General features: G+C 37.8%; 1 protein-coding gene and 1 long non-coding RNA gene across 2 annotated transcripts in view; one reads left to right on the top strand and one right to left on the bottom strand.

The window, feature by feature from the left end:
- Nucleotides 1–270, top strand: part of LOC119189430 (lysosomal alpha-glucosidase-like) — a 29,291-nt gene extending 29,021 nt beyond the window's left edge. Inside the window, exon 13 of the mRNA XM_037438991.1 lies at nucleotides 76–270. Coding sequence (XP_037294888.1) covers nucleotides 76–270 — 195 coding nt within the window. The remainder of the gene's footprint in view (nucleotides 1–75) is intronic.
- Nucleotides 271–1,268: 998 nt separating this feature from the next.
- Nucleotides 1,269–2,311, bottom strand: LOC119189442. The gene is made up of 3 exons (XR_005112417.1): nucleotides 2,264–2,311; nucleotides 1,872–1,983; nucleotides 1,269–1,422 (listed from the first exon to the last, which is right to left on the bottom strand). It is a non-coding gene; the product is annotated as an uncharacterized LOC119189442 (long non-coding RNA).
- Nucleotides 2,312–12,807: the final 10,496 nt, after the last annotated feature.

The following is a 12,807-nucleotide window of genomic DNA, read 5'->3' as shown; positions in this document are numbered from 1 at the left end:
GGCGCCGGCGCGGGATGCAGGCGAGCGCCTGGCGCAGGTCGGCGGCGTTGAGCTATATAGAGTATGTGAGTGTAGTGTGACCGGTGGGTATGCCGTATGCGGAGGCGGCGCGCTTGCACGGTGGCGGCGCCGGCGTGCGATGCAGGCGAGCGCCTGGCGCAGGTCGGCGCGCGGCGCCGGTGCGTGGGCGCGGTGCTGGGAAACGGCGCTGCTGCTTCGATGCCCTCCCGCCGCGCTATCTTGTACAGCGTGCTCGAGAGGGCTGCCTGAACAGCGGAGAAAGTGCTACCACCACTGTTATACCTCTATCAAACGTCAGTCCCTTGTAGACTAATAATTTAATACTCTACCAATCACTACCAATGTCTATATTGAGACTTTAGATCTTAAATCATGTATAAGATCAGAATGAAGTCAGTCAATGAAATGAAGTCAGACAAACTATACAGGAATTTTTAACTTGTTAGTACGTATTGTACTTACAACCTATTCTTAACTCTATACCAACCACTGGATCATAAATACTTATACTTTTTACTTATCCGGCTTGAAGGACCATTGTTAAGATTAGACAACCCAATACGATAATTTATGTTATCATAATCTTATTACCATGCTGAATAATAAAACATGAAGTCCCTAGCACTTATACTAGGGACTTCATGAAGCCTTATAGCCCCTCATGTACCCGACTAATCAAGCAAAACTTCAGTCCTTACCGTAAGCTTTGCTGGCCTTGTTGGCGGAGATGGCGCCGGCCCGCAGCGCCTGCAGCGCACCGCGCAGATCGGCGTCGCTCCACGACTTCGCCGCACCTTCCTTCTTCGGCGTGTCGATCCCCAGCCGGTGGGCTCGCTGCCATAGAGTCGTTGATGGTATGCCGTATGTTGCTGAGGCCTGCAATGTAAATTAACGTTTTTACGTGAGTGTTACCTGTGCAACGGTCACAGATGGATAAGAAGAAGACCAAGTAAACAATAAATTGGTTTAAAGAAGTTACGGCCTGTAATAAACTCAAGTCACGGTGAGACGGAAGTGATGGCTGATCGGGGAGAAGCCACCTTCAATTCTCATCATAATAATAGGACTCCCAGGTACTTTCCACATTACTAGATGAATTTCAAATCCTAGGGGACTCTTTTTATTATCAGAATTGATTTTACTTTTAGAAACCCCACCTGGAAATCTAAACCAGAACTTAACAAATCACAGTTAAAGACCAATGCTACGAGTCTACTATTAAGGGTGTAGTAATATCATCGAAATATTTACCTTTAGTGAGGCTCATGTTGTGTTTCCGAAGCGCCTCCAGCGCGTTGTCCATGTCCTTCTGCGTCCAAGTCTTGGGGCTGCAGCGCGGCGCCGACTCGGGCTGTGTGCCGCTCGAGTCACTCGTATCCTCGCCGCTCAGCTGCGGTTGTTCTGAAACATACGTTCACCAAGCCACGTACGGAAACTGTTCTGAACAGGCCGGCATGCTTGTATCTACTGGGGAGGAATAATCATCTCTCGTGATTCGTGAACTGACACTTTATCTAGACGCCATTTCACTCACCGTCAGGTGCAATCGAGAACCTTGGTTCTGCCTGCACATAAAACTAAAATATTCATGCATGATTTCTGAAGTCTAAAAAAGTCTACACTAGCCAATTATTAGACATCACTTATATTACCTACCGCCGAAATGCAGCCTCTTTTTATTAAAAAATCAGACACCTAATACCACCAGATTTTCTTACGGTATTAGATTCCAAATGAGCTAATTTATTTCTAGAAATTCATAGTACATGTACACTATAGTTAAAAAAATCGATGTATCTTTTTTATGTCGAAATTATTTTTTTACGTGCCGGCCGTTTTTTCGTACATACCTCCTTCAGAAAGCGGTTCGTCTTTCACGGCTACCAACGGCATGAACTCTGTGGCCTCAGGGTCGTCGCTAGCGTTGAGTAACGCCAAATGCCTGTCTATCAAGGCTGCTCCCTGCAATACGATGATTCATCGTAAAATATATCACGAACCACATTCTAATGGCTGGAAGTTGGAGACGAAAAGTAAAAGATAGATGTTTGAATAACAAAATAAATGGGTATCCTAATAGTACCTAAGCATCACCTAGAAAATTAATTTACAAAATCCTTTGAAAACAAAATAATTATATTTATATAAGCTTTCGTGTACGCCAAATCTCTGAATCTGTAAAATTTTATTTAAAGCAAATCGCAAAGACAAAATGTTTGTAATATAGATGTCCTGTAGGTACCTCTGCGCTATGCGGTGCAGGTTCGAGAGTCTCTAGCGTAAGCGCCGGTGGGCTCCCTAGGCTCTTGCTTCACACACACCGGGGTCGCGGCGGGCCCCGCCGGCGCCAGCGGTGCCAGCTCCTCCAGCCCGGAGCCCTGACATCACACAACACCTCACCTCACTACTTGGAGTTTAAACACTACTCCACTAAATGGAAATTTAAAAATGTATTCCCAACTTTCCCATATTTTGATTAATTTCGTTGTAGGTGACAAGGGTGTAGTCAGTTTTCAATTTATGGGCAAAAGGAAAACATAAGTAGTACGTACAATAGCATGTTATGTTTAAGTATGTAAGTAGTGTTGAATCTAGAGGAGCAGCAGCCGCTCCTACCTAAGTACATGGGGTTAAGACTAGTTAGTGTTCCGAAAGACCCGCATCACCGCTCAGTATTGTAAAATGCCATTCTAATTGTGGTTTACAGGAGTTGCAGCGGCGGGTATGAGAGAGAGGAGAGGGGGTAGTTTCGGCAACGTACTCTAATAAATTCCTTTTACACAAAAAATTACAACATAGCTGGACTGATTAAGTTCAATACTATTATTCCGACAAAGATTCGCAACCGCGTGCAAAATCTACTCTGCAAGATTTGACTGTAGCCTTGTTGATTGGGTACCAGCCAAATATCAATGGGAAACTATTCGGAACCATAATCGAACCAAACCGAGCCTTCCAATTTATCGTAACTTCGTTTTCCCTAAATGCGGATTCCCAATCCTTTTTAGCTGATGGGAAAATGTTTGTTTGCGGAATAATAGTAAGATTTTTATGCATGTCGATGGAATATTGTTTTCACCAACATATATTGGTGATAAATTCGTATTTCTTTATAAATCAAATTATTATTATAAATCATCTCGTTTTTACTTTCTTATCTTAAGTTTTATTAATATTCTAAATGCAAAAGTTTTAATGTTTGTTACAAATAAACGCCGAAATAACTGAACGGATTTGAATGATATTTGGCACTCAAATAAACCATATCCTAGATTAACGTATAAGCTACTTTTCATCTCGGTAGTTGCTTACATGGTATACAATAGGATTTTTAATCAGGTTGTTAAAATAGATAGCGTTTGCGTCGTACAGGTGGCGCTATAAATCATTTCAGTGTTTTAGGATCTAGTGGAGCAAAAAGACTTTTATGCGGCGAAATCTCTACATAATTTGTCTCTATTGTAGGTTAACTTAATATTTTAACAATTATAATTTGATTGAAGTTTAATCGAACAGTCATAATGAAATTTTATGTGATTAAAAAGTAATTAGCGTGAATAACTCACCTAATTTGTTCCAATAAATATAACATGCACTTACGTGTATATGGTGCAGTAGATGCGTCGGTACATTATCACTCCGCAAGTATTCAGTGCCCAACTTCACGTAAATCCTCCGAAGGAAGCTAAATATCATATTTGGTAAAACTGAAATTTTACATAACACCCCCAAGATTTTTCATAATAAATCCAATAAATAGAAATACAAAAATGTAGGTCTTAAAAACAAAGTTATTGAACATTAATATTGGAAAACTACACAAATGTAGATATTTGCAAGACAAAATGAAGCAATAAACTTTTTAATACCACTAGATTTGGGTTATACTATTTTGTACCCCGGCTGTTGAACGAGCGCGGGGATAGAAGAGGAAGACAGCCGAACAAGCCGGTGGGTACGAAGTAACGTAAGTTAAATTTTCATGTTTTATACATTAATTTTGTATGGAATATTGAAAGGAGAATGCCCATTTTGTATGAAAGTTGGGCTACGCTTGCGTCTGTACAAAACCTTCACTAAACTATAGGAATATATCCTAAATCTTATATAAATTGAAAACAATCGGATATTCGATGGGAGTTCGGAGTAATCAGAATTTTGTAACTCGGTTATTTTGAGGTTAAGTATGGACCGCCATAATGTACGGTAGAAAGTACCTACGTGCCTAATTAAGTTCAGTATTGCAGTACTTACTTGATATTGCTATAAACAATTATTGGACATTCTTTTCACTTAGCTTTAATTGCCCTTATAAGAAACTGATAGGTATTAACATATCTGATGAGACGAAGCTCCAATAAAACTTCTAAGATAGGATGGCGGAATACTAGTTTTCTACTGAGCATATACTACCCGACTCTTTGTGTAAGTACATATTTTTCTGACTTATGACTAATTCTATTAGATGGTTTAACTTAATATTTATTTTCACCTAACATTATCAAATCAAATCAAATCAATTTATTTTACATTTTACTTTATTTTTTATTTTACAATTTATCTCATTTCAATATGGCGTCAACACATATTGTAGAATAGATTCAGCTTAGTTTTTATGATCGGCCGCATGCCTGACGCCAACCCTCTTTGGAGGATTCCGATCCGAGGCAAGTCGTGTTAGAAACACCGAGATAAAATGTTGTTGGCCCAGAAATCGCAGAACAGGAACCCAGGAACTAACTTCACAGCCTGATTAGGCTAATAGTTACTTATCATATGAAAAGAAAAATAAAACAAGAAATACGAAATCCGATGTATATTTTTATATAGATGTGTATTTTTGATAGATATGGCTTCCCAGAAAACAGACAAGGACTTGATGTGGCCGCAACACGCTTATAATACTGTTGAAGTGAGTGAATGACTTCTTGCAGTGCTGGTCGGGTCATGTCATGTCGTTGTTGTCTGTGAACCTCTCTATTAACTGATCACCAGCAGGCAGCACAAATTCATTCCAGCCTTGAAACCTAAAATATAATGAAGAAGTTGAGTAAAATGTTCAGATTATTATTATTGTTAAACTGTTTTCTTTAGTTTTTGCAAGATTTTTCCCACATTGTGGGTAGGTTAATAATAATCTACATAACTTACAAACTGGATAGCTTGTCTAAGAAATATACTTATCGTTGCTGTGGCACCGCAATGGTGCAGTTAATACACCGCCGGGATATGTCGTCTCGATTAACTGTCCTGGGTCTAGGCTCTAGACGACATTGTATTGCTAACTAAAAGCCTTCCGTCTCAAAGTTCGGAACACACACTATACACCTTGTTTCTTAACAATGAATTTCTCGACTCAACATTAAAATACAGAATAACACTCCGATCATGAGTAAAATATTTTTAATAATGAACATATTTTCATTCAGACAACTCTAAAGTGTCAAAATGTCACAATTTCAGTTGCCAGTGTAATAAAAATCTGTACCCATATATTCATTTAATTAAAAATAAAGTCCAGAAATGTTTTAGCTGACTTTAGTATTTCTGTCAATGCAAGTACAAGTCGCCATTTGTTTGTTTTTAGAAGGATTAATATTTTATCTTTTTTACCAGCTATTTGGAGTTTGGTCATAATTATTAAGTATAATATATATTTTTTTATAACAATATTTTTGTTTAATGAATAAAATATTGAATCCATATGTTATAGATTCAAGTAAAAGCACATTTATTGTGCATATTAACTTTTTTATTCCATTTAAAAAAAGGGGAATTTGTTATAAATTGGTATCACTTCGCCATATTGGCAGTAAATTATCCGGTGTTTGATTTGCAACAATTAAACAACTTTTTTTCCATATCTTTTAAACCCCATTCGCTTATGACTGAAATAAATACAAATAAAGTAATAATTAAAATGATGATTTTCGTGGATATTTGGTTAAGACGCATGACTGACGCAATGATAGCCTGGTTTTGGGCATTGTCCTTTAGGTTTTACCTAAATACGAAAACTACGAAGAGTAATGATTTTCTAAGATATAATAAAGTGTTCATATAAAAACTATAAGTATTATTTGGATTGTCATCAACTAAAACCCTATATGGGATTATCACAAGTTGTACCAAAATTCTGACCACGATAGATAGCTGATGACCACTCACAATTTCTGAGATGTTATAATTTAGAGTATCTAAGTTTTGTTTATACTAAATATTAGGTAACTTATATGAAACATAAAAATCTCAGGATTATTTCTTTATTGATTTTAGAAATATAATAATACCTGCTTATATAATATTCTCTAAGTGATGACCATATTTTGCTCGGAATATTTTATTGTTAAATTTAATTAAAATGCACGCTACTTCTCGAATTAAAATACTACAACTTTCCAACTTTTAATACTGCTAAGTACTTACTAGCAATTATTATAAACAACAAGTTGAGAAAACTGAGTCCTTCAAAAAGAGTTATTACAACAACAAAAAATTACCAATAATTACACTAAGTGCTTAATTTGTAAATTCAAGGTATTTATAAAATCTTTGTATAGTTGAATAAATTGGTTAGTTTGATGCTTACGAAATTTAGATAAAGTACTATTACTTAATTACAAGTATCAATCAACATAACGTCACTCAGGGTAAAAATAAATACTTTATTTAAATTTACTCCAAAAAAAATGTTCGCTAGCGCTTTTTAAAAACATGCGACTATAAATCAAACCAGGTTTCTTATAACTGAAAGCCCGATAATATTTAAACATAATCGCTAATTACTTATACAATTAACTGATTTAACTATTAATAACGAAATTACAGTACCTGATTGACCAGATAGCTTTGGACGAAGGAGTTGCTGTCGTCTTCCTCGGACAGTGGCTCGCTCTTGACGCGGAAGAGGCCGGCGTCGCCTGGCATTTCCTATTTGTAATTATTCTATTGTTACAAACAAACATTAAGGCGCATTAAATAAAATATACATTTCGAATACAAATCCGTAAATTCCATAATCTTTATCAATACACTCAAAACTTTGTACCTTTTCAAATTTCAGACCGTTACCCTAGTTTATAACTTGAATTACTCAGTAGAACATAATTTCTTTGGTACTTCGCGCGATCGAACATTACGTTATATAAGTAGGCTTACATATACAATTAGACAAAGGAAGCGGACTTTATTGAATTTTTTCTCGATTGGTGCACAAACGAAGAGCGCAAACTTTAATTCCATCTCTGTCTGCCGGCCGCGGAGCCGCGTCTGGCGACCGTTTCTCATTGTTTTGTTTTAGTCTACCCACATAACCATATTATATCGAGCGCGAGAAACTTTCGACTAAATAAAATTCCCGCGAAACTGGCTCAAAACTTTAACCTCGCGAATAACGTAAGTAGATACAATCGACTTTAAGAAACTGCAGGTAGCGTACATTATCGCACGTTGGCGGGCCGCGAATCCGCACGCACCGCGCCGCGCCGTCGTCGCGTCGGTGCACGGTGGCGGATAGTGAATGTAAAGTTGCGCGGTTAACCCGCTCACTGCTCACATGATTGTGGCGGAGGCACGCCGCACGGACGCGGCTCACGGCTGCGCGACCCGCCATCCGAGACAGATACGAATTCACTTTCGCCGTCTTCGCGAAGGACAGCGCGAAACGGAACTGATAAACGAGGGAAACGAAGACAAGATCCCAGTCGGGTGCTCCTGCTCGACTCACCTAGTCGGTCAGCGGTGGCCGCGGCAGTCGCCCGCTCGCGCCACGCGTGCAATGTGCACGTCAACCCTTACGACACGCCGCAATCCACACGCGCGCCTCCACGGTGACCTTCGGGATACGATGAGATGTCGCAAATGAAAGTGAATTCGGCATACACCCGGCCGAGTCTGCGTCGCTGCGTGGCGCATGTTTAGGAGGTGCAGGGCGGGCGCGTGCTGATTTTTTCCGCGCCAAAGAAATAAAAACAAACGCCTTTTGCCGGGGACCGGCCGCGCGCCGCTCCGAGCTTCCCTCCCAAACTCCCAAACCCGTCCGGCATGTATAGTACACCGCACAGTATACGCGTGGCTGACTTTGCGCTCCGACAAACTCGAGAGGAATTTGTCTTAAAATAAATATTAACATATAATAAGTAGATAAGTTAGAGAAGCGGGCGAGAGTAGAGCAAGCGGCGACAGATAATTGTCGGGAGGGAAGGTGCATCGTAGCGTATGTAGGTATGCAGAGCGGCGGAGGGAGGCAGACCGCGGCCCGACTCGCCGGCGCCCCGCACCCGACGCCCGGCGCCCGGCGCCTTCTCTCTCTGCTCCGATTGATTTTTATTACAAGAATTTCGCTCGTGGTTTTTGTTTTCCGCACATCGAAAGCCCGCCGACGCACACAAAGGGAATCGTATAATTCGTTTGTACGAAGTTACTAATGCTATTGATTTTTTATAACGAAGCGACAACGCTTGCAAAGGAATCGTTCCGGGTCGCGTCTCTCATTCTCAGCGGTGAATGTTTTTCGTTCACTTGCCGAATTTGCTAATTAAAATAAAGGGGTACTAACCTAACATATCGAGAAAACTGGGGTCGTTAAACTTATTCCGTATTCTTTGTTTGAAATAAGATTCTCTTATGCGATAAACAAATACCGTTATGTGACTATGAACGAATAACATAATCAGTACCTCCACTCGCAAAATGCATAATAAAAGCTTCTACGTTGAATATGCGTACACTAAAATATGTGCAAATGAACTCTGTCCTTCGGTTGCTATAAGTTATGCAATAAATAAATCTTTATTAGGTAATTAATTAAATGTTGTTACACTTCAACATAAAAAGGAACACAATTATAAGAACTTAAACTACACATTCTCAAGAAATGAATACAGAACAAAGAGAAGGAAACTCAGATTATAAAAACAAAAAAAGTTACGACGCGAATTGAACAATTCTTTGAATGTCTTGAGATTAGACACAGGTTTGAATTTTTTGAATTTCCGCGAATCTTTTTATTGCGCTTTGAAATTTGTTTTGACCTTCCCTGGTTTAAATTATCTTTAAGGTGCCTCAGGTATAGGATTACAATATTACCTACGTTTCACCTTGCATGTCATCATCAAACACATTTCATCAGAATTGCTTCAATATTTAACCTACTAAACGGGAACTGGTGGCAGGTCTCTCATATGTGAGAGTCTGCCGGGGCAGGTACCACAGCAATGTTTATTTCTGCCGCCAAGCAGCAGGGTATAGTCACTGTAGCGTTACGGTTTGAAGAAGTTTGTAGGCAGTGTAACCACTGGACATAATGTAGCTTAACATCTCACGTCTCAGGATAGCGAGCGCGATGAAATACCAAACAATACTTTGTAATTCAAGGTGTTGGATGGTGTTTCTATTGTTTATGGGCGGTCGTATCGTTTACCATCGGACGAACGGCAAGCTCGTCTCGTCATAATAAACAATAAAAAAATAATAAACTTAGATGAAAAAACTAGATAGCCTCGCAAATTCTGTCTAATGTATCTTGCTTTGTATTTATGGGTATGATAATCCTCATTCGGAACAGCCCAATTTGCGTGATAGTAAAGATATCTTTATAAAATGTGGTTAACAGTCATCATTGTAGTAAATTCGTGAACATCTACGTAATCAATCTCTCTGGATATTATTTTTAAACTACTTGACATGAACTTTCTCTCGACCCTGCCCGTCTTGTTTTGATGGATCTAACGATTCCCTTTGATCTCCGTGAATTCTGCGATGTAATCTGGCCGAACTTCACTCACCTATAACAGTAATAAACATTAATAAGAAACATCTCGATTTAACCAGCTTTTGGGTCCGATACCGCCGACATTCAAGTACAAAGAGGTGAAACTTATATACATTTTCAATCCATAAGTCGACTGAACACGGATACTTAGTTGTCTCTCGTATGTACTACTATTGCTGAATGCCTCTTCACTAATCAGATCCAGTGATCTTACTTTGCTGTACATTATAAACATTGCACTTTCTTTTTTGAAGACGGATTTTTACTTGACGCTTTGTATTCGTTATCCGAACAAACCAGCTCTCTATATGATATACCACCTACTAGGACGGTATGCTACCCTAGCACACTTATATAGAATAAATACCACTATTGACTGTAAAAGTATTATAAAATTGCCAATAAGATGCAATGTTATTTCATAATTCCTGCTATTCACAATGATCGTTAATTTTGCCATTTTTTTTTAATAAGCCTTACGAAAACTACATATATTATGATAAAACATAATGAAATAGCTCGAATCTAATTTTGACAAAAATATCCGCATTCACGCCCTCAACCTGTTATCGCCGTACATATATAAAACAAATTCCAGGAATATTGGCAAGGATTTCGATTAGAAGCTTACTAATTAGTAATCACATTCGACGCGCATACAAAAAATCGGAAATTATCAACAATGCTTTAAGTTGTATTAGATATAATTTACTCAAATATTATAATTTATCCCTTTATTCATTATTATTTTCGAAGAAAATTTATTAACTCGCTTATTATTGAATTAAATTATGTTTAGGACATTCTTGCATTAGATGTCTTTATTTTTTAGCATTTGATAACGTAGTCACTGTTTCCAGCAGATAAATAATTATGATAGTTAAAAGTTAAAAGAAACTCGTCATTTTATAACAAGAGGCTGATAAAAGAACAGATAGAAGCCCTTATTTTATATACCTAAGTATACGTATTTTTATTTTAATTAAGCACTACATAGCATTAAGGCTTCCAGGAAAACGGAGTGCAAACTATATTTTTGTAGAAAAAAAAACATATTTCTACAATATTTTTACATGTTTCAACTGGTAGCTTAACTTTTTGTACATTTTGTTTCATATAATTATTGTTCACGTCTAGTTAGTGATTAGTTCTCGCAGTTTAATAATATGCATGGATATTTCGTGGTACAAGGCCGAAGAACTAATCACTAACTAGACGTGAATTTAAATTCTTTACTTGTCAATACTTGTTTAGTTACCCAGATTAAAGGTGAAACAAAATGTATGAAAAATGGACCTTAAGCTATAACCTTAAATCAATTCTATTACATAAACAATTCAATAGGGAACATTTTAGTAGTTTAACATTTTCAAAGCGACCTAGATTGTTTAAAGTAATTACTTGTACGGGTTTCATATTTCAGCCCGTGACTCATGGGAGGCCGGGCCGTTAATGTACGGAATGAGTCCTCAACACCATTTGCTAAGGAGGGCCTTAAAAATATGCCTTCATCCTAAGAAATTGGATGACTTACAAATTAAATAATATGAATTATAGATAAAAATAAAAAACAATTTATTAAATCATCTATCAATATTACTTAACCGATTTTAAAATTGTTTCATTAATCGAAAGTTACATTACGCTTAAGTGCTAGAGGCAACTTTTAATTCCAGGAATGAATGTCAACGCGGACGGAGCTGCGAGCAAAAGATAGCTTCCGATAACTACACAGGCAGTAAAGTCTCCAGTCAAACTGAAACGCAACAGAGCTTACTTACTGCTCAGCGGCAGAAAAAGAGAAAGCATTAGTGATTAGTAAGTAGCCAGACTGTCTCGCACTCAAGAAACCTATATAAAAATGTAGAGTATAATGTCATCTTCATGGTCATGAGCAACATCCGTTACAACTCTACAATCTATTGGACGAAGCAATTGCACACGCCATGAAAGCAATTTAAAATCCCGACAGAAAGGGACGGCCTCATTCAACGATGCACGTCGATTTATTCCTCGCTCATACATCAACTATACTCATTAACATCTATCGCAACATATTTATGACGAATACACAAGACTTAGTACTTATCTCTACTAATGTATTAATTCGAAGCTCTGGCCGCGAAGTCCATCCTTGAGCTAACATCGGGAGATCCTTATTCTATGGACATTAAATAGACAAAACAATTATATCATAATTATTCGGCCACAGAGTACTGACTACTCAAAGAATTTTTAAACGACACCGAAGTTAAAGCATAGTTTTACTGGCAAACTCCGTGTGTGCAGGCACACGTCGCAGGTCATGTAATCACCGCAGACAATTTGTCGTCTAGTGGACCAATTTGCGCTACATCATACATTTCCATACTACTTCGTTCACAGTTCAGACGCCCGACAGACAATTTACTCGTAATCATTGAATACTCAAATCACCTAGTAGGATAAAGGGAACTATGAATCAGGGTAAAACCCATACGTATGAATATATGGGTCTTTTCTTTCAGATTTTAGTAATTGTAATTGAATTAAAAAAATTGTATGACAAAATACGTAATAAAAATTTGAGATATCGTGTTCACAGAATTGAACCTGGAACCTCCCTATATTTTTTCATCGAGTCGGCTTTGTCATCATCTCATTATTATGGAAATATAAGAAATATTATTTACTCAGTTATTTCATATTATTGCAGTCTCAATAGTACCTACCTACTTTCATAAGTACTTATCTTTTAAATTTTAAACATTGTTCTTGAATATTTACACCCAAAGACCCTGTGGACCTTTTTGTAGGCAAGTTAGAATATAATCATTGCAACGTAAAAAAAGTAAACGAAATGTTTATAAACTACAAATTACAAGTCAACAATGACAGTATAAAACAATGTAGTATGTACTAATTAAACGCATGTATATATTTGGCACCAAAAGATGAAACGATGTGATCGTTAATTTATCGTCTCAAACAGTGCGTATGTCTTTCAATAGGTGGCGCTGTAAGGTACATTTAGC

Source organism: Manduca sexta, chromosome 15 (assembly GCF_014839805.1).
Source record: "Manduca sexta isolate Smith_Timp_Sample1 chromosome 15, JHU_Msex_v1.0, whole genome shotgun sequence".
Lineage (NCBI taxonomy): Eukaryota > Metazoa > Arthropoda > Insecta > Lepidoptera > Sphingidae > Manduca > Manduca sexta.
This window is presented reverse-complemented; position numbering and strand designations above follow the sequence as displayed.